Source organism: Sinohyriopsis cumingii, chromosome 1 (assembly GCF_028554795.1).
Source record: "Sinohyriopsis cumingii isolate HCF-2022 chromosome 1, ASM2855479v2, whole genome shotgun sequence".
In the NCBI taxonomy this organism is placed as follows: Eukaryota; Metazoa; Mollusca; class Bivalvia; order Unionida; family Unionidae; genus Sinohyriopsis; species Sinohyriopsis cumingii.
The window spans coordinates 66,231,962-66,255,691 of record NC_142961.1 but is presented as its reverse complement, the minus strand read 5'-3'; the positions used below and the strand labels follow the sequence as shown (position 1 = coordinate 66,255,691).

At 39.3% G+C, this 23,730-nt stretch overlaps 1 protein-coding gene across 1 annotated transcript; it reads right to left on the bottom strand.

The window, feature by feature from the left end:
• Window positions 1–7,466: 7,466 nt before the first annotated feature.
• On the bottom strand, window positions 7,467–10,511 carry LOC149807036 (uncharacterized). Its single transcript, XM_089933444.1, has 2 exons — window positions 10,425–10,511; window positions 7,467–9,451 (listed from the first exon to the last, which is right to left on the bottom strand). The coding sequence occupies exon 2, from the start codon at window positions 9,435–9,437 to the stop codon at window positions 8,649–8,651; it is 789 nt and encodes a 262-aa protein (XP_089789570.1). The 5' UTR covers window positions 9,438–9,451; window positions 10,425–10,511; the 3' UTR covers window positions 7,467–8,648.
• Window positions 10,512–23,730: the final 13,219 nt, after the last annotated feature.

Sequence of the window (23,730 nt, the reverse complement as noted above, 5' to 3'; positions counted from 1 at the left end):
ATATCCACGTTGTGTATTTACATGAGTATGTTGAATAAACCATGCCATCAGCGACGTATTTTATCGACGCTGTATTAATATCAAATAGTTTGCGGTGAGATTCGTTGAACAAAACTCAATTTCGGTCGCGTCAACAACTGCAGTAACCTTTAGTGTTTTTTTTTATAAATCTACCAGTGTTACCATATCACACATTTTTACTTTGAATAACAGCCCTCAAATTAGACATGCGATTATATAACTTGTCTGAATTAATATGATCGATAACAAGATTGCTACCAATTAACCCGTTAAAACACTCGTAAACAAAACGATGAGAAACCTATTTTTTACTCCCTATGTTACCCATGTAATAACCAGTATTAATAATATAACACAATTTTCATTTTCGTTTACAATGTCTAATAGTTCCATCGCGCGACGCCTCATACTTTCTGAACATGGGATGTCTAACAAATTCGTCCATCGTGATGGTTTTTGTATTTCAATTTTGGCAATTAAGTGGAAAATCTACTTACATAGTCGCTGGCGGTCATATCAAGGCCATATTTTTTCTTTTAATATCGCGATACTTCTCGGCATTTTTTGCCTCCACATTTTCTACATAATTGAATTTTTCCTCGCACTCCATGTTGGCAACGAATACGTGGAATTGGCCCTGTGATTCCGCGCCTTCTAAACTGTCCAAGAGATGAGCAAAATTCGCCTTTGCGATTACAATAACCGGTAGATCCAATCAGCAACCATTTGCTTTTATTTTGTGCGGTCCTTATATTAATGAAAAGTGCCTAATTGAACTAAGCATTTGTTTAAATATTAGATGAATGATTTTTCTTTCGTGCCAGAAAGAGATTTTTTTGTACAAATTTGACTTTGATCGAGTAGATCCCATTCCAAAGAGAATTCTGCGTAAATGCCGCAATTTAATTAACGCTATCAATGAAGCCTAAAACGAATTTAGAAAAACCGGTATGCCTCATACATGGTCAACATTTACGATAACCGAAGATAGCGTCATCGATGCAACTATGAGTGATGATCGAGCAAAAAAATTTATTGACTATCTTATTCAAGTAAAATTTATTAAGCGCGACGATAACCAGGTTACTGTTAATAAACGTGAACCTATTCTTGCTAAAAGGAGAATCGTTGTGTTAAATAGGAATTCAAAACCAGGAATGTTGACTGGAGTTGATAAATTGTTTTATGACCGGGCGTATCCTGTAACCGTTTTCATTTATGCGATATTTCCGATGAATGACAATCCTAACATTAATGATCTAGCGCCGATGAGATTTTCAAAATAAATTGTGTTGCCGAGCGAGTGACGGAGCATTTTAGTAGCGTGTCAAAAAGAAAAGCACGAAAACGGTATTAAGACGTAAACTTATAAGTGACTGGGCTGAATCAGTTAAGGGTACCGGGGCTACAATTAACGACGTTGAACGGCTATGTAAAAAATTAAGGTTTCCAATAACAGTAAGAACAATAACAGAAGAAATTTTGTTTGAATCAAAGTGCAAATCAAGGGGAGCTCCGATAAATAGTATTGATCATAATGCGCACGCGTGGACACCCGCAGTGGCAGTCTTTCCGCGAGATCGAACTGTTAGATTTTAGCGCGGAAATATATTAGATATTATCGCTGAGGCAAATTAAAATGATCCTGTATCTGTATGGTTGTTTCATGGTTCTGAAGATAATGATCCAATAAGACCTGATGGAAGTATCTGCATAGAAGAAAAAAGTGATTTTAATCAGTTTGGAAGACCTAATGAAATATATCGTAAAGAATCTTTACATGAATAAATGAAATATACTGACAATGTCGATACAATATTAAGTAATTTTTTTACAGTTCCATCAGTTGCATCTCATTTTGCCAGAAAGAAGAATTCGTGGACACCAACACACGCTGAATTTCTTGACGACATTAGACTTAGTTGTATCGAATACGGACACGGCGGATTATGGAATATCAGATATAATCACAATAGTGCTATCTCGGTTGACATGGTTGCATATTATCCGGGTAATTTTCTTGGTTATGGAAAGTGTTCTGAGCAGATTTGGACATCCAACAAACAATATGACAAGAATATCGATAAATGGATTATTACCCGATTTTGATTTGACTAGATTCGCTTGTGGTGAGTCTTTCGAACTTGCCGAAAATCTTCATCCGATCTGTTATGTTTGGTTTGGTAGGCATTTTTTGGAAGAGAAATATACGCACCAATAGTGTTGTTACGATATATGCTTGATGTAAAAATACTGATACCGTTGTTTGTCAGTTAGGCAATTATATCATACAGTTCTCAGATAGAATGTGGTTGCCGCCACAAAAGGAATATTCTGAAGAAAATCCCGATGAGGTCGATTTTGAAAATAAAACAGCAAAAGATCTTGGTAGAAAGATAATTGGTAAATTTACCCAGGGAGGTTTTGAACATAACCGACTTTGTACAAGACTGATTATGGACGACGCTGAACTAGATTTTATAATTACTGATACCGCAAGCAAAGATATATTTACAAGTCAAGAACCAGCTAATTTATCAGATGGAACTCAATTAGGTACAATTGTGAGTTACTTTAATGATGAATCGCCGCAATATGTTCACTTAAGATCTTCGATGCTGGCTTATACTTCGATAAATTTGTTATCGATGGTAAATAGGGTCCCCGCTGTCAGAGTAGCCACGGATTAATTTTTTTTATCAGTAAAAAGAATTTTCAAAAATGTTAGATCAATAAATGAGTATGCATCGTGGTTAAAGATATTTATCGTAAAAATAATCAATCAGGATTGTCATCGGCGTCATCAGTACATGATCCAATATCTAGACAGAGTAGTTTATCTTAACGAGCGTGGTGGCTCTGGTAAGACAACTCGAGTTATTAAATTATTTAACAGTTGTTTAGATATAATCATACTAACGCCTACACATAGACTCGCGAGAGAAATGAGAGAAAGAAATGTAAAGTTGTGCACTTGTCACAGCTTTTTTTTTAGATGGAACGGAGACACATGGACTTCAGAGCGAATGGGTGAAAAACATATACCAAAAATAATTATTTGGGATGAAATATGCATAGTATCGCTAGATACTCTAAAAAATTTTCTTGATTGCTTATTAACAAAAAGCACCGCTGTGATTATGTGTGGCGATCGTGGTCAAATTTAGTTTATCCTGCAGTGTCTCGAGTCAGAAGAATATATCAGTTAAAGAGAATTGTTATGGATTTTGTAGAAAATAGCAACGACGACAAAGTTGACAATGACATAATAAAAAGAAATTGATCAGTTATTTATTTTTATAAAAAAAAACATGACAAAAAAAAAAATAAACGCGACTTTGATATCGATGCTGAATTTATCATGACGTTAAAACAACGACAAAATAATCATTGTGCAGAGAGGAATATTTTAATGCTGTGAAGTGATACTCTTAATAATCCAAGACAATTTACCGTAGATAGAATTGATAGTAGTCTTGGCCATACGCGAGAAAATGTTTACCTGTCTTGAATATAATCGGGGTAGAGGCGCGGCTAGTTTACAAAAGTGATCGTGGTGGTAACTGTGTATCCTTGGGAATTACTTGTAGTTGTTTGCGTACAAATCCACGCTGAGGAGCAGTTGAATCTAATCTGTAGATTGTAGGTCAACCCGTGGATGTAACCTCGCTAGAAATTTTATGTGTTGTGATACTCCAGATAGGATCTGTTGCTTTCTTTATACCACCTTGAAGGTGGTACTTGAAGTTCACCGGGTTCATATAAATATCTTATAGTCACATTACCTAGCACTGGTTGTTTTGAAAAGTCATGTCGTTGTATTGGTATAGACCTTTTTCAGGAAGTCTAATCTGGGTTTTTCCACTCCAATATTTGACGCATGCGCAATCAACGTAGGTCAACTTTAAGCGATTGTCATGAACATAGTGTATGTTCGTGAAGAAAGTTTCAAATAAATTTTTAAAGATTTGACATCTCTACACCCTTTACATAAATAGTGTGTTTAAAAATCATGAGTGAATAGTTCAGTAACCTGCCTAAAACAGAAAAGTATATATGAGCACAAAAAGCACCAGAGAGGACCAGGGCAGCGGAAAGGATTTGTGGGTCCTAGGAAAAATTATCCAATAGGCCCCAATGAATCACAAATTGAAACAACGGTGAACCCCCTGACCATTTTGTTCTGGAGGAATTTATCCTACTCTGTCCGCGGTCCTGGATAGGACTTACAAAGTTGTATGATCCATTTCTGAAAGGAAAGGGCTTGGTGGACGATTTTCGCATGTGACCAGAATTACAATTTGTATAAATCTACGTGTACTTAGATGACTCTTCAAGACTATATACTCGCGAAAACATTAGGACTTACAAATCTCTTTGACTTTGTTGCATATAATTAATTTCATAGTGGATGGATGTATACAGGTGAACACAGCAGTATCAATGCCAGCGTAATCAGACCCCAGCCCAATTCAAGAAGCCACATGAGTTACACATAGTTGATAGTACTGTAGCAACTGGTCATTGCAAATGTATCGCAGGATGAGTTAACTCATCATTATAATACATATTTTTTCACTGAGTTAGCAAATTAAGGAGAGAGAGAAAGAGTAAATTTCTTAGCCAATCAAATTTTGGGATTCACATTCATTCCCATTTAATTTATTAACTAAATGGATGGCAAATCTTTGAGGAATCTGCTTAATATGTGATGTGCAGCCTTTTGTGTTCATTATTTGCTGCTAATTAGACAAGTTAACTTGTTTATTGTCGGATTATGCATTACCATGCAGTCATAAGACGGGGGTGGGGTGGGGTGCGGTAACATAAAGCAATAGATACTCATTTATTGTTAAAAATACTAGATGAAAACGTGCAGTTCAGCTCTTATACTTGTGTACTGGCACATTATTGTTTACTACTATCTGCGGGGATCTATAATGACAAATGTTCTATTCATATAAGAAGTGTAGGTCACTCGAGTTGACCTACGTCAAATGCGCATGACCGTACCGGATGCGGCTATGGGATAGGTTTTGACAGCTAAAAATAGTAACTGAAAATGATCTCTGGTTTTTTTTGTGTGATTGCGCTAATAGGTTTCATGGCAGTTGTTCGAGTGATTTCATTATTTAACGCAGCTATCACACTTGGTAATCTTGCAACCTATTCGCGGGATCTGCCGTCTGTGTGAATTATTTCCTTCGCGTATTGATATCCAAATAACCGCTCGGCAAGTGGTCGATTAAATCGTTCAACAATTGCCTGATGAATTGCAGTATGCCCTCGTCTGATTTTGACGTTATGTTGCTTCATCAACGACGATACTGCACCTTGAAAGTCTTTGCCAGGATCAGCCTGTAATAGCTGTGGCCATTGTAAGGGCCTTCGTTGATAAATTCGTTCAAGCGCAGATGAAACTTCCGTTGCTGTTTTAGTTAATAACGGATCTGCTTCCTTGTATCTATTTGCAACATCAACGACGCTTAACGCGTATTTGTATGTTAAGTGACGTCTGCCAATTTTAATAGTATCATGTGGTAAAAATATAATATCTACTTGATGAACTTCATTTGTCACGCTAACATCAAAATATGCATTGAATGTGTTTAGGTGGTGGTAGTTAAACTTGCCATATTGCCTGTCGTGCTAACCAATTTGCGGCAGTAGAACACGTAGTATTTGCTGCATCAACAAGTTTACTAATCGCTGCTCTATCTTTCCAATATCCTATTGGGCTATAATAAATCGATTCCATTATTTTTTGTAATTGGATGATTAATTACCGGCACTTAATACTAGTTTGCCTTTCATCGCAGATTTTATTAAAAAGTTAGCTAATGATTCTCGGAAAGATTTATTTTTTATAGAATTTAATGCATGAATTAACTTCACGTCTGCAATATGTCGTTGCTGAAGATCTTTTATAAGCCCCATCATGATTATGACATGCCTGATCGATTGCATTTATAGGATATTCACAAGGTTTTAGCTGATCTTGGCTATTAAGCCTGATATCAAGTATGGTACCAGGACCACAGTCATTATATCCAGGAACGTGTTTTTCGCCGGGATATTTGGCCCATGGTGTTCCTGACAATTTTCCTAGCGAAACGGCAATGTCACCGCCTTTTTGATTGTTAGAAATAAATTTGTACTTGCAGGTGCCACGTCGTATACATTCGCCAGTAAGCGCGCGTCTACCATTTTTTACCATCGTTGTTGTTAAATTGCTGGTAGGCGTAAAAACTCTGCATTTTACACAGTATAAATCCACATATTTGTTATATAGATGTAATTTATTTCTCAGCGACAAGAAAGAAAGAACCAGTTAAACATAATCCAGCGTTACCAAATTCTATCCGAATAATATTAATTGATCCGTCCGGATCAGGCAAGATACAATTGCTACTTAATTTGATAATGAAATAGTTAAAATGGGATAAGTTGTATTTAATTGCTCCCTCAGTTGATGATCAGCGATGCTACGATGTACTTTAAGATTTTAACGACAACGCAAAACTGTTAGGCGAGGACGGTAATAACGTTATCGAATTTATTACTGATATTGATGAAGCTCCATCTGTAGATGATCTCGATGGATATCTAAAAATTTAGTAGTATATGATGATATGACATTGGACAAACAGTTAAATCCAGCTAGAATATTTTCCCGAGGAAGACATAAAAACAGATGTAATTTATGTTACTCAACGATATACACAAATGCCGTACGTGTTCAGATATAACTGTAATATTTTAGTTTTATTTAACTCAGTTGACACGCATACTCTGCGAAATATTCATCAGACTTGGTCTAGCGGTGATATGGATATAATTAAATTACAAAATTTCTTTTCGAGAGCACAGTCATCCCCGCACGGTTTTATCACGATAAATTTACATGACTCGCGATTACGATACCGAATCGGCCTTGATAAAATATTTTAAGAACAGCAGCGGGGGGGGGGGGGCATGTTTTCAATTGGAGTCTATACATTCCCCCCCCCCCCCGGTTTTTATCGCGTTTTTAAGGGTTGTTTTTTTCGGTAATTTGAGGGCTCTACAATAAAGGTCTGAACGCCCCCGCCCCTCCCCCCCGTTGTTTATCTACAGGACATTCTTAGTCTAGTCCATGAAACTTCCTTTGCTGGTCATGTAGGAGTCATTGAGACTTATTACAAGATCTTGAATCATATTTATAACAGATTAATTAATAATTTGACCAGACTCATGTGGCAGAGATATTCCAGAGCTACCAGAGAGACTAGGTTGAACTTGGGGGGGGGGGGGGCACCAAACAGAGTCCTCCTTTCCACATAAAAAGTGTGTTTATATGTTCGTGTTTCCCCCTAAGGTGTGTGTGTTGAAATATTTTATTAAAAGAATTTAAATAATTTTTTGTAGTTAAAACTAAAGTTTTTGACGGGGTATTTATTGTCCCTAGTGTATTTTAAAGGTTTGTTCATCCGAACTAGGCTTCAATATCCTAGTCGAATTCCCTTTCCTGTATATGCTAGGTTGAATGAGACTGATAAGCCCCAGAATATTCAGCAAAACGAAACCAGTCACATTGAACGAACCCAGTTTATTTATATTAAATCAGTCACACTGAGTGAACCCAGTTGGTTTATCGAATGAAACTAGTCACATAGAGTGAACACCAGTCTACCACTCTGCAACATAGTCGCTAAATAAAAAATTAAAAAATAAAAACACCGGAACTTAATATACAGTTTTCCTCTGGCCATGCTTTATGACAACAGCTCAGATTTGGATGTAAGAGTTACATGGCAGTTGAAAGTAATGATCCACACATTGAACAGACGGTCAACAAGGACACTTTTAGTGTGTATCGGTCTCGTTCAACAAGCCTCTCGCGTAGATTTGCGATATCTCTGACACATGAGAGTCTGGTCAAACCATTAATTAATCAGTTATCGAAAGAAGGCATTTTGGAAAAACGTATTAGAAGCGAGACTGTAAAAGACATCGCTTCCTGTCTCGAACTTTCATAGGCATACATGTCAACTTTTTCAGTAATTCAAACTAGACTAAACAAAAGGATTAAAATTATAATATTCAACATCACTTTATAAACAGACATCCAACGCAGGATGAGTATCTCAATCAACCAATGAAACTGTCCATTCGTAATATATATATAACAAACAAAAAACTTGTTCTGGCGTTACCAGCAAAACCCAGACCCGCCTCTGGCGAAGATCTCACGGAATCACACGAGTCTAATTAAACGAGACTAATAGTGTGCTAAAATTGTGCAACAGATGAGATGCGTATTAATCCATTGAAATCTTATTTCCATTAACGATCCCAGTCTTTATATCTAAAGCTTTTAGTTTCGTTATCAAGTGGACATACATGAAAATGATGAGCAGTTTAGTGAAAAGTATAATCAACGTCTACCTCGAGAAAAGAGCTAAGGTTGATACACACATCAGGTGTCTACATAATACGGGATGTTGTTGCTGTTGTTTTAATGCAATCGGAATTCAAATGTTCAGGGAAATAACCTTAACAATATGGTGAGTCTTTCCTGATTTTTTTTTCTTCTTCAGAAATGAAGTTTACTATAGAGAATGCCATCTTCAGTTTGCAAAACTGCCTCAATTTGATTTCTCTTCCGTGTCTTCCTCCAACAAGTTTCCGATCCCTTCCATGCTGTCCCTTAAAAGAATATTAAACTTCTGAATATCTTGTTTGTTGTATGCCACTTTGCCTTGTTTTTTATTGTCTTCATTGTAGAAAGACGGATTATATTTTATCTCCGCCACTGTGCTTCGTCTTCCTTGACGAAAGCCGTCAGTGAATGATGTCTTATTGTCATCCCCGTTTGCAGTCATTATACTTGCGTTTGGATAACTTCCGAGCCGTTGTCTCGGGTTTCCTTCCTTCAGCTTGTATTTTATGTGGACATCACCATTAGGCGTGAATCTCTTCAATGTATCTCTAAAGATTGTTTTTTGTTTGTACATTGGAGTCTTTGAGTCATTTACAACCACAACGTCATTTGCTCTATTCTCATGCAAGATCAATGTTGTATCGCTATCCGATAGATTGAATATTTTATTCCGCCTTTTATCCGCCATTTTCTGGTCAAATTCATCCAAGGACATGCTCGGAACGCTGGTCCTCCGTAACATCTGATATCTTTGTCTTTCTTCATCCGTCAGACCAAGAGGGTATACAACACTTTTCTTTGCATCTGGGTTTATAGTTTTATGAAAGTCTTTCACTTCAATCTTCTGCAGAATGATTTTGTTCTGAGATGCACGTAATTTATTTTCCAGATGGTCCACCTCGCGCTGTAAGAGTTTGTCTCGGGTTTTATTTCTCATACGAGCAGCATCGATGGCTTTGGACTCTCGGGGTAGGTTGGTGAACCACAGGTCCATTATCCCAACTCGTCCTGTTATAAACACAAACAATTATATTACAACTCGAAAGTTTAATTCCATGTACAAGTAAGTCGTAATAATTAAAATGGTTATTTGAACTGTTTATGTGTATCGAAGTCTCAAAGATCCATTGGTGAAGCTAGGTAAACCTGACTACACGGTTAAGTATTCTTACTGTGACATTTTGAAACTATAATTGTAGAAACTCTACCTTGTCACTCATCGGATATTCGATGGCTTCGAAACAAGTTGCATATAGGAATAAAGATGGGAATTTTCCGATGACATAAATAGCTGTTTGCAAATAGGATTCATACTTCTATAATGGCTGGTTATTTATAAACGTTGCACTGGCATGAAATCAAGTTACTTTCCATAATGCAATATTTCACACAAGTCGACGTTATTTTGACGCTATGGTATAGAGTAATACTAGAGTTACTGGCTAAAAGAAGACAAAAGGATTAGAATTCTATAGTTCCATTTTCACGCAAGCTTGTTCCTATTTCGATTGTTAATTTCTATGTTTACTGGATTTTCTTGAATTACTCTATCCCTTTTTCATCAAAATTATATCCAAGTTTCTGCGCTTGCCCCTCTGTATATTTCATCTACTGTTTAGCAGACAACCACAGAAAGTAAAGAGAAAACTTTGTGTTTACTTCCTTTTCTTTGCTTCATCATCAGCTTCGAGATTAAAGTATCCATTTGTATGTTTTGCAGAAGTAACGTGTGGTGGGCATACATTTTCTATACGGTCATACTTAAGATCAAGCAAAAAGATGGACTATATCGGTATTGCAGACAACTGCTACATGCAGTGCAGACGCATGGATTTCCTTGTGTCACATACAAAAATTAAAAAAATTAAAATATATAAGATAAGCGTCAAGGAAAGAGCTGTATGGTTGGAATACAGTTTACAAGGGATAGGAAGGTAGAACTCTGGCCATAAAAGAACGAATACATGAACTAACAACTTACCTAAAGGTGTCAACAGCTTCAGAAAGTCTTCTTTAGTAAGTAAGTCGAATTTGTCACTGTGTGTGTATATATACCGTTAAAATTTTCTTAATATTTTTTGCTTGTAACATCGTTACAAGAAGTGAAACTCGAACATTTTACTGGCAGATAATCTCTATTGGCTGAAAGGTTAGAACGTGCAGCCGGCTACTGTCACGTACCAGCTCTCACAGTAACGCATGCCATTGCGAAACATATCAACACGTGTATACCAATGAAAGTGTTTTATTTGAACATCTCAGTAAAAAGTGATTATAAAAGCAAAACACCCGAGTCACAAGCGTGATTTTGAGCAAAAATATTGCCCTCAATGATAATCGAACAGTGACCCTGTTTACAAAAGTATAATTCAAATTTTCACCCTCCACCCCCTGGACTACTGCGATGAACGTGAAGTTGTATGCATTAGGCATCGATAATGATATCCGAAGTTTGCCTTTCACTTGACATTGCTAATTCTCCCCGACTGTGGGTTTTGAATATCCATGCTTAGGTTATTTTTATGCATTGCTAAAATCTTTAATTACCCCTTTTAAAAACTGGGCTTTAAAATGCACCTAGATTCACTCATGGCTCGCGTAGAATGTAAATAATTTTGTTTGACTTTTACTTGAGTTGCGTCCATGTTTTATTAAAGGTACGCGGTTTGTCTGACGGAAAACCGAAAATTCAATTATCTAAATAGATGCGCACTTATTATCAGACAGACCCACTTTGAAAATGATTAAGTTTTAAGCGTACACAGTTTATGAACTTGGAACGTCAATGCAATAGCATAGTTAAAGCGAATTCTTTCTTTCTTTCTTTCACAAAGACACATATACAAACAAACACACACGCGCAGCTGACCTTACATTTTTTGAATGAAGAAAACACTGCGTACAATAGGAAAGTTATCATTACTAGTTTCTTATATCAAGGGATTTGTGTTAATAATTTCGTAATGTAATGAAACGTTGAAACAAAAATGATAACACAATGTGTCTATCTGACAGTCTGTCAAACTTCGTAAATCAAGATACGGATTTTATACCGTGCAATACTGTCGGGACTTCAAACTTCACCTGACTACCGTTGACACTTCTTTGGCAAATCATAGTCCCGTGTTGATTTAAACTGGATCATCAAACTGATAGTTTTGTAAATAGAAAACCAATTAACAGCCTCGCCGGTTAATGGGAAACAAATTATTGATTCAGGCGTAGTCTCATTATTACGTTACATTCCATTCCTTTCGTCAAACACCAGAAAGGCGTTTTTTTTTAAAACAAGCAATATATTAAAACATGATATGTATTATTTAGAATTTAGTCTTCTCTCTATATTTAAGACCTTATTTGCACTCAGTAGTTATCAATCCTAATTGGTTTTGGATTCTGTTGCAGATTAAAATGAGATGTACGTGGACAATTAATGCTGGAATAAAACTGTGTTCATAAATAAACAGCAGACCTAGTACGAACTTATTCTGAAATGTCAACACAAACTAAAACAGTGGGACAATCTGGTCATAGCTCGAGAAAACGCCAATCGTTTAATACCGCAGATGCCTGGAGAAGAACAGACAGTTTACACTAAGGTAACCAGACATGTCATCTGTTTCGTACCAGAAGTTACCAGTTCGCCTAGACCCCACCTTGATCCCACGGATTGGTCGAAATAGCATTAGGTTCTGAACTATTTACCGAAGTCTGCTTAATCACACGCTTCCTCGGTTACCCTGGTAGGTAACTAACTCCACTGTGCTACCAGCAGTAGAAAGGGCCTCTGATGACAAGGGTGGAACTTCTTTCCACATTATTCCTTCTCTCCTAATATTAGATAATGATAGGGTTGTATGCAGTATAAACCTGTTGAGTTCCATGATCCATTATCGTCTTTTTATATCTCACCAATCCAGTGGGTTTACACCCTTCACCATCCGGGTCGTACCAGGCGCGACGAATTGATTTTATTGCCATAAGTAATAACAGGAAATACGCTGTTAACTGTACTGATTGTAAAGTCATCCAATATTGAATATGGAACAATGTAAACATAATTTAATTCAAAGTCTATATTCCTCCAGCTGTACCCAATTACCATGATGTTATGCAGGACTAACCGTCGTTTTGTTTTTTTTTTTTTTGAGGGGGGGGAGGTTGAATATGGAACAATGTAAACATAATTTAATTCAAAGTCTATATTCCTCCAGCTGTACCCAATTACCACGATGTTATGCAGGACTGACCGTCGTTTTTTTGGGGGGTGGGGGGTGGGGTGGGGGTAGTTAAATGCGCTAAATTTCTAGGAACGTATGTTAATGTACATACAGCACTACCTGCTGTGTGAAATTTTCCCGTCAGCCCAGACTCCATCGTCTCCTTCTGCAGCTCAATGCATCAATGTCCTAGTCAGCCAAGTATGACACGTATATGAAATTATAAAGAAAGAGCAATCAAGGTTTAAAAGAAGTTTATATAAATGTAATTAATGCGATGGGGTGGGTAGGAAATGTGTACATGCATTTTACGTGTTGATTGTTCACTGCAAATTAGGTGGATCAAACGAAAACTTAGATGTGAAATAACCACGTTTGTAGAGGCTTTAGTCAAATAAGTCAGCCTCCAAATCTGTACTGATACAGACAGGCGGTTTGAGATCAAAGATCACTTCTTCATAAAATCATAGTTTGATGCAGACATCTGCAACACATCATTATACATTTGTATACGCCTTTTGGTATTTCTCGTGGCTCTTGGATAAAGTCAAGTGATTGGTCCTTTAGGTGAAGTGTTCTCAATATTTACGGATCATATCCTATGCTTGATAACTTGTAAATCCACGTGGAATAACACAATCCTACCTCAAGTCACCATTTCGAATGTAATGGCTACATCCGGCTAATGGCTAGATTCATCAATGCATCAGATGGGACTTTTACACATTGGGTCCTTTGCAAGTTTCGGTTACTTAAAACACCAGAATTTACTTAGGTGCTTTTGTCATGTGAGTGTCACGTGCATTTAAGAAACTAGCATCTATGTATGACAGGTAATAATATTTAAATTTTGTTGTAGTGGAATTCTCGTTCATTTCATTGAACACGTAATTAGACAAAAAGATATCGGATACTGAATTTTCGAGTCGAAGTTAACCCAAGAGCCGCAAAAAAAGCCGGTGTCTAAACAGTAAACTGGTATGTTGCAGACACGTATGTCTTCATCAATTGCATCGTTTTATAAAGAGGTGAGATCAAACCATAAACCGCCCGTCATTATCAGTACATGTTTGGACGCTATTTGTCGGACAATAGATGATGTATTTTTTGACAATTTCTTCCAAATCATAAAAAGCTTGAACTCTCAAACAGAAAATACAGACTACATAAACATTCGGCTCTGTGTAACTCAACAGATGAACTCTAAATACTCAACATATGAAACGGAACTTTCAACATAAACTCGTTGAATCAATACGTAAATTAGGAATTCTCGACGTATGACATTGAAATGTCAACCACCGCCGTGTAATTCAAATTACACAATCTAAAACCTCGACATAAAAATATAACTTTCAACCATTAATGTTTAATTCAACAGATACAATCCAAAATCTCGACCGGGAAAATGGAACTTTAAGGAAAAGCATTTTTGATACAACACGTGAAATTGGAATTTTGGACATATGACATTAGAATGTCAATGGCAACGTTCTGATTGGACCAGCTTTTGTTCGTTACGGCGCCTCGTAATCATGTTCCACCCAATCACATTACCCTGACACCAGGCCGACCAGCCCTAACACTAACAGTAGTAAAGTGGGGCACATTAGGGACAATGGGACTTGGCATTAAAAAGACCACTGGGGCACTTTAGGGACAATGGAAATTTAACATGGAGAAAAATCGTGGGTCACTTTAGGGACAATGGGAATTTAACATAGAGTTTGGGTCTGTCTAGGGACAAGGGAAATTAACATGGGAATAGAGTTTGGGCTTGTCTAGGGAAAAGCGGAATTGAATATGGGATTTTTTTTTTAAAAAAGTTTTTTTAAATTTAAATTTAAATTTAAATTTAAAAAAAGGGTAGGCAATTGAAAGGCTATCTCTTTTCGAGAAATATGGCTGGCCCTGAAAAGGGCCTTTGGTTTTTCTTCTTCTTCTGCTTCTAATTTCTTCTTTTTCTCAACCAACTTCTTATTTTCTCTCCTACACTCTTTCTCTTCTTTTTTTCTTCTCTTCTTTCTTCTCTTGAACCTCTTCTTTCTTCTTCTCTTCCTCCTCTTCTTTCTTCCTCTTCTCATTTTCTTCTTCTTTTTCAATTTTTTCGTTCCATTTGCGTATTCTTATCCTTTCCTCTTCATCCTCCTTCTCCTCCTTTATCTCTTTCATGACACCACTTATCATGTCCTTTACCTTTCTTAAGTTACTAATTTCCATCTTTACACGATGGGGACTATAGGAATAGTGGTCTTCAACGAGTCTTATTAACATCTGCTCCATCATTCCTAAGTTGTCTAAAACGTCTTGCAATGTTTGCATTTTGTCAATTTGGTTAGAAGCCATCTTCTTTGTAGAATGGTTTGAACGACGAATACTGTGGGTTCTTATAGTGAAAGCGCGTATGTGAAGGAAAACATCCCCTAAAAACATAAAATTGATCTTACCTAGATCATGACCCAACAACGCGCGGACGTGAAGGAAAACATCCCCCACTTTTCTCATTTCATATAATCAAACCCAAACTATACTCTCCACATACGCTAAGAAACAATAAAGAAACCCATAATCTACTATTCACACAAACTTCCTTGAACATTTACAAACAAAAACACACAAACACATACACTCTCACTAATAATAAAGAGTTAGTGTTTATATTCACACTTCTCTACTTACACACATTGGCAAATTAATAGTTATTTCTTTTCTAGAGTATAGGGTAGCCCTGAAAAGGGCTGTTTTTTTTTAACTTCATGGACACCTGGTTAATGGTGGCACCTTCCAGGCCTGGCGCCACATACACATCTTGTCCCCCAGTTACTTTTTACCTTTTTGGGGGAGAGAGCAGAGGCAGGATATGTGGCTTCAGAATCCCAATTTTCGGTTTCTGGGATTCTGAAATTTTTTCTTCTTCTCTCCTTTTCCTCCTCCTCTTCTTTGTATCTTCTCTCCTCCTCTTTGTATCTTCTTTCCTCTTCTTCTTTATATCTTCTCTCCTCCTCTTCTTTGTTTCTTCTTTCCTCCTCTTTTATCCTTCCCTCTTCCACAATGGCTTCCGCGGCCAGTTCATTTAATATGCGCCTGGCATATTCCAGATGCACATGAAGTTCCAACAGTTTCTCCAGTCTCGTGTTCATTTTTGGTGTTGATCAATCAACAAGGGTAGCTAGACTGCCGAACGAGTTTCAATTTATAGTGAAAGCGCGGACGTGATGGAAAACATCCCCCTAAAAACATAAAATTGATCTTACTTAGATCATGACCCAAAACAACAACGCGCGGACCTAAAAGAAACACTCACTCACTTTTTATGCTACCCATCACTATTTTAAAATTTTTTATAAATCACTTCAATAGACTATTTACATACGCAAAGCAATCCAATCTAACTCCAAATATACACCTCAAACACCAAAAAAACATGATTTTAATCTACTATCCACACCAACGTACGTGAGCACTTACAAACACACAAACACATACACTCTCACTATCAATAAAGAGTTAGTGTTTATATTCACACTACTCTACCTACACACATTGGCAAATTGATCGTTATTTCTTTTCTAGAGTATTGGGTAGCCCTGAAAAGGGCTGTTTTTTGTTTGCTATGGCATTCTTTTTTAGTTTCTAAGAATGCGATGTCCTCTGAGGATAGACTTTCTGGCGATAGGTCTGCTTCTTCGGAAAGAGAAGAAGAACTCTTTGGTGTCGATACGACAATCGACAAAGCCTCTGTCATCTTCAGGTTGCTGCTGCTGCTGTTGTTGTTGTTGCTGCTGTTGCTGCTGTCTCTGAAGTCTGTACTTCTCTGTCCATTCTTCTTTTTCCCTGTTCATTTCTTCTCTGAAGAGCTCTTCTATCAGCTCTTCAGTGATTTTTAACATTCTCACATTCTCTATTTCTTCTGGCTTCGGTATCAGACTGTGTCTGACCCTATGCAAATTCACGTAGGCTTCGTTGAGCTTAGCTAGTTTGGAGCACATCTTCTTAGGAGGATGAGTCGACAATGGATGGTTAGACTGGAAACAACCCCGGTTCTTAAAGTCAAAGCGCGGACGTGAAGGAAAACATCCCCCACACGGTTTTCGAGCCGCAACGTTCAGTGAGTGTCATGAGAGGGATAGTAAGAAATGAAAAAGCATCAATCCAACACTCTTATAGCTAAACAAAAGACAAAGGCATTTTTTTCAAAACACAACATTTTTTATTCAAAAATCACTTAACACTAAACAACAGCTCTAACATTTTTAACAATAATCCAACAATATAACATCAAACAATCTTTTCAAATACCAAACATTTTTTTCAATTCACACTCGACTTTAAACAGGGCTGACAACGTTGTGAATGAAATTGTGATTTCCACTGTTGAAAATCATTAGGCCATTGATGGACATTACGTTTCCTAGCTTGAGACAAAAGATAAGCATAATGGTCACAAAACCATCTATCTACTTTCACATCGTTTCTAGAAGAAGAACGAGGATCAAAATGAGTCACTAAATGTTCTAAGGAATAGCCCAGGCTGCGATGATGCAGAAAATACACACAATATTGTCCACACACCAAGGAATCTGTGCCTTGTAATTTCACGTTATTGAATCGGGTAGTCTGAGCATTTCTTCTCATAAAGTCGATGATATCGTCTTCCAAAGGGGGCAATCCGTACGAATCGAAATATTCCACACATCCTTCTTGAGGAAAGTAGACGGCTACCCAGTGGGTTCCTGGGAGATGACTGTCGTCCGTGTTGATCACGTAAGCTTGATGGTCTTTAGGTTTGCGATGAGGGAGTTCATCTTTAGCACAGACGACAGGATTCCAAGAAGCCGTATACGAACTGTGGTTCAAAAGGTAATAAAGTTCCCAGGTATCCATGTTTTGTGTGTGCTTTTTTTTTTACTTCTTCACAGGTAATAATAAGTCGTCAATTCGATCCTGACTTTTTGCTTGAAAATGTCTGACGAATAAACGGTTATTCGTTCTGTTTCCTCACTCTGATTCAGGAGAGCTTCGATACGATGGATCTCTTGAGTGGTTAATGGTGGACAAGAATGTTCACGCAAGTCTTTATACCACTGGTGTAACACGTCTTTGTCCGAGATGAGACTCCAAGCTTCGTCCAGATACTCGTCAAATTTTTCTTCTTGGCTCAACATCAGGCATTTATCGTGTTGAATTGGACTGGGATGATCGTTTTGACATCCATAGCAATTTTTCTTGATCAGTTCCGTCATTTTTTCGACCAAGTGTTTGGCAAAACAGCAGACTAAATGGGCTTCTTGTTCTGGCCATCTCGACTTCATCATGATCACTTCTTCTTCCACAGTCTCCTCACATTTCATGTCCAAAGTTTCTCCACTAGGTAAAGAGGGATAACAGTCTTCCATGGTTTCTAGTAATCTAGAATGACTTCTCTCAAACTGTTGATTTCTATGGTATTATCGAATTCTGCATACAGGATGACGTTCACCGTTTCATCAGGGATACGGTTTGCAAACTGAATTTCCACACGAATCTGGCCAGATTTTATAGGGTGGAAATGTCCCTCGTCGCTGCCTTGGTCAGGAGTGAAATCAAAAGCCCACAAAGCATAGCCTCCTGCATAATCCTCGTACGTAATACCGTGACTGGTGTTGGTTCCTAACTGTCCGGTGGCTTCGTACAGGGACAAGTACGATCTCAAGTAATTCTTCTTGTCAAAGTCGGGTTCGAAAGGTTGGGTACACAAGGTTTTGCCATTGCGACTGACTTCGATCTTGGACACGCCAAAGTGATGAAAGTAGAAAGGATTTTTACCCAAATCTCCGTTGAAAGCTGTATTCTCGACGATAGCAACGATCAAACGTTTGGGTAGCTGTCCTTGGAACAGATGATCTTCGATCATGGATCGCTGTCCCTTGGGAATGGTGAACGTTTTCACTTCCACGCGTCGGATCGGATACTTGGCGGTCGTTCTGCTCAACGTCTGACTGATGTCGTTTCCCACTTTAGGTAACACTTCCACTCGTCGTACGTAGAGCCTGGCTTCCTCGATGACAGTTTTGCAAGCGGTACTACCTATCAAATGGAAAGCGGCACTGCTACGATTCAGTCTCAGGCGGACATTCACCCGGTTCAGCAAATATTTCTCTTGTAACCACATGTCCAAATGCAAACGATCCATCAGTTCTAAACTTTGTCCATCTTTGATTCTGTCTCTTCGTTCTACAAATCCGTCATTGTTTGGTGTTTTTTTTTCATCAGTTTCGAATTTTTCAAACTGGCCTGCTTCGTCAGCTTCCCATAGCACACAGGCATTGAGATGAGTGTTCTTGGCGTCTATTCCGTACGTCAAGAGATTTTCCAGGTACGCTCGATAAGGGTAAGTATCCATGCTGCTGCTGACCAGTTTGTTGTTCAAGTACAAGTCCACTCCGCTAAACAAGGAATGCATGAAATTGTTGACGGGAGCTATTACCTCATCGCCATCTAGGGGTGAATTGTCCTCATCGACAACTTTGACTTTCAAGTACAAGTAACTGCTATTCAGATCGATGTAATCTTCGGGCTGTCCTTTGATTTCAAACTCGATGGGAGCTGAGGCTGTCAATGAGGAGACGGGGTGAAATTCCACCCATTGGGATTCTTGCATCGTCATCATGGTGGGGGGCATGGCAAACAGATCCAGTTCCGTCTTGGAACAAGCGCAAGACTCTCGGTGCATCATTTTTTTTGTCTCTTTTCTCAATAATCGAAAACGTCTAAGTCTCGAACGGTTCTTCTTTTCTTGGCCTTTCTAGCTTGAAGTCTGGTGAAAGGGTGTTTTCTTCGTCGTCGTCTCTTTCTGCCTTGTCCTTGCTGAATGCCTGACTCGGTAGCGTGCAGGGCATTTATAGGTGTGTCTCGTCGGCCCAAAATGTCTTTGCCCGTTTGCAACAAGACATTTTTGCCTGCCCTCATGAAGGCTTCTTTAGGGTTTTGTTTGTCGATGATGACATTTTGGAGAAATTCTTTGCCTTGCGTCAGTGCCGCATCTTTCAAGGCGTGCAATCCGCGTGTCACCATCGGTTTCAACACCGGGGCCACCGAACGAAAGGCCGATTTTAACATGTCTCCTAAACCGTGTCCTCGCTGTCGTGCAACCCCTCGGTACACTGGATACATGACTTACTTACGAATCGTGAGAGAACCGTTTTCGAAAATGGAGTTTCACCGTGACTTTTCCTTTGGTGAATGGAATATTTTGTCCCAAATCTCCTTTTATAGTAATGTTGACCGTGTCCAAATACGACTTGCTGACCGGCAAATAGTGAGGATGGACAAATTCGCGGTGGACGTGGTAAGTGTTTCCACCTTCCTCGTCAGCGTTTGCGGCAGAATCCACTTTGAAAGGAATGACACGCAGTAACGGCACGGAGGTGTGTCCCACCACGTTGTATTCCACCACATCAGAATACACGAACATCAAATTCAGTCCTTGGTTCAGTTCTACCGGGGTACGAAAATACTTGGCAAAAGTCTCGTTGTCGGCAATGATTGGTAATTCGGGTTTTTGTTCTACTTTCTTCCTCAGCTCCATGTCTCCGCCCAACATGTCAAACAATTCAGGACAAAATAAGAAAGACATCATTTTACGCCCCTCAGGAAATTTTATCAGAAAGCGACGAGTTGTTTTGTGGTACTCCAGGGTGACGATACCTCTATTGGCACTTTCCAAAGCTTTCAGAAACACGCCATTAAACCTGGTAGCTATGGTGCTGACCAAATGTTGACCACTAAAATAATAGCCTGGGGGAATGAACAAGTGATAGGTGGTGTACTTTTGATTTTGTAAACGGGTTTTCTTGTCATATTTGCTATTGTCATCCATCCACTTTTGCACTAGCTCGTCATAAACTTCTACATCAAATTTATTTTGATTGGGAAGGACATTGAGGACTTGGGTCGGGTGAATCATTTCTACTAAAGCCACTTCCCAATGGGCTTCGTGATCTAAGGGGATGGCCTGAGGTAATTTGGCCGTGTAACAGTACAACGTGTTGTTGGGAAAGACTTCCATGGAACTGTCACTGGGTAAGGTTAAGTAAAATTGGTTTTCGTGACTCATAATTCCAGAGTTATGTGGCTGTCCGAGGAGTTATTACTGGACGTCAGAGGCGTGTCTCCGCCCAAAATGGGGTTGTTGTTGTGGTTGTTATTGGAATGGTGAATGGCAAAGGCACTGGACACAAGGTTCCCGGGGTTCCCGTTGGAAGAGAATTTCAGGGAGGGATTGGGAAGCAGGTAACCGATGCAACTGCTTAATAAAATGGTCCACAATTGTTTGTCTCCTTGTTGCAAACTCAAATTGGCGATGGCTGCCCCGATGACACAATACACCACGAAGATTTGGCAGAAAAAGACGATTTGCGTTTTAGGCACACGTTCTCCACACCACACCCACAAGGGTTGTTTTTGTAAATCTTGCACAGAAGAACTAGGTGAAGGAGGAGTGGTCGACGTAGCTGCGTCTGCTGTGTGAAAGGGCATGATGGTCACTTCTTTTTATAGTCGATGACTTGCGAAGCGTCGATCCAAGAATCAAAACTGGGTGGATATCCTTTCCAACGTACTTTGACTTCTTTGACACGTCGTTTGCCCACTTTACGGGTTCTGCGTTCGAGAATGCTTTCGATGTCGTACACGTCGTCTTCTTTTTTGGTGACACGTTGTAACTCGGGAAAATAAAACGTTCCTTTGAGCACTTCTCCATTCATGTCTTCCAATTTATAGACGGCAGGATGACGGCCATGCACTCGTCCAGTGACGCGAAACAATTCGGTCGTCCAGTTAGGTAAGTAACCTTTGTCAAAAGTGCGTTTGGTTTTGCCAATGCGCACCCAATCTCCTACGGCCAACATTCCACTTTCTTGGGGACAGCCCTCGTCGGGGACGTACCGAACAGGCGCTCAAACACCAACACTTCGTTGTCGGGAGTCACGTCTTGCGGGGCACGTCCGATGCTTCGATGGTAAGATTGGTTGTACGCTTGCACCAGGTGCGGTAAGATGTCGATGTACTTAAGAGTGTGGTGATGCGTAAAATATTTCCACATGCGTTCTTTCAAAGTGCGTTGAAAACGTTCCACGATGCTGGCTTTGGTTTCTGGATTCTCGGTGGTAAAAAAATGAATGTCACGTTTCTTTAATTCTTTTTGGAAAGCTTGGTTCAGAAATTCGGTGCCTTTGTCCGTTTGCCATCGAAGAGGGTGACGACCGCTTTGTTTCAACACTCGTTGCAGGGCTCGCACTAACTCGCTGCTCGATTTGGAAGTCAAGGGCACGACCCAGGCAAATTTGGAAAAGACGTCGATGACACAAAACAAATATTTGTAGCCACGATTGTAGCTGGCCAAATGAGAGACATCGGCTAAATCGGCTTGCCATTGATGATCGATGCCTTCCACTCGGGTGCGACTTCTGGCAAACTTGCGTCGAATGGGTTTGTGTAAAGTGTAGGTAGCTTGTTCTTGTAACCATCGTTGCACTTGAGGTAAACGGAAACTTTTCAATCGAGTTTTGGCAGCACGATACAATTTTTGAACTCCTGCGTAACCTGCAGGATGCGAGGGATCGTAGTAAATGCTGGCTAAGACTTTTTCCATTTTTTTGTGTTGGTTGGTGTGTTAATAAGGCACCCACTCTTGGAGGATGCTACTCTTTTTCTCTTGGGGTATTTTCTTGGATTGCAATGCTTTGCGTGTGCGACCGGCAATAGGTGTCGAAGAGGAGGATGTCTGAGCGGGGGATATCGGTTCTTGTTTCACTTCTGTCTTCACTTCTGTCTTCACTTTCTTTTTCTCTTGTGATGAAGAAGGGGTGGCCATCATCTTTTTAATCCATCCAATTCTGGAGGTAGGTGGTGTTGTTAACTTGCGTACTTTTTCTGGTGGAGTTTGAAACCCTTCTTCTTCTCCTTTTTCTGTCTTGGTCACGGGTAGTGATGGTACTGGTACTGGTACTGGTGATAGTGTTGGACTTTTCATCAAGGTCTTAAAATCTTTCAAAGTGAGTAGAGCTGTTTCGTCTAAAGCTTTCTGGTGAAAGAGTTGCAGTCGTTGCAAGAGTTGACCGTACTTTTGCGATTTTTCTGTTTCGGACAAATCTTGGCGATCCATCAAGGACTTCAATTCGTGTTGTAACTGGGACATCTCGCTCAAATTGGGATTGGGAGGTAAATGCGGGGTGCGTTGTTCTTGCCACCGATGGTATTCCATCCATCGTTTGTAAGGCACTAAAGCTATTTTTCGTCCTTCCATGGGGTTGTCAGGGGTCGATTCTGAGATCTTGGGACTTCCGAGGGCCTTTTCATCTTGCTCCTACCAGTCCTCCCAACATGGTTCCCAAGACTCCTTTCAGTATGGGGCCTAACAAGAGAGGTAAAATACCTCCACGTTGCACTAACATCTTCTTTTTTTGACGAATGGGAATTTTCTTTTGAACCATTTGGCGAAGAACGTGACGATGTTTGCCTAAGCATTGTTTCTGGTGTTTGGACAAAGGGATCGTGCCTTTCAAGACGTTCAAACAACATTCTCACACGGTATCGATGACCTCTTTGGAGGCCGATTGAATCAGTTTTTTTCGTAGGGGTGGAGAAGCTTTGGACAGGACAGATAACATGTCCCCATGTTTGACTAAACGTGGAGGCAATCCTTTCCTTTTCTTTCCTTGGGGTTTTCTGGAGGGTGACAGCTTTGCTTGTGGGTTCCGGGACATTCACCAAACAGACACTAACGTCGATGACTTAACACACACCCTTTTATCTTTTTTGGGACTATCGCTTTGTCATAAAGGTGACAATGTTTTTCCCAAAATCGCCAAGGAATCCTCCCCTTTGTTGACGCCTCTTTTTCTTGGAACGACTGGGTCTTTTCTTAGGGTAATGTCGATGCTTGGCTAAGCGCTTTGTCGGATGACGCGTCTGCCTTTGTCTCTTTCTTTTTTGGCTTCTTGGAGGTGACATCTTTTACAAGTTCACTGATACCCCTACTTGGTCACAGGTCTTTTTTTATACTGGAACGCGTCGCCACTGATTGTC

Coding starts and splice junctions, on each gene's coding strand:
- LOC149807036 (XM_089933444.1), bottom strand. CDS start 9,437: ATGGACCTGTGGTTCACCAACCTACCCCGAGAGTCCAAAGCCATCGAT.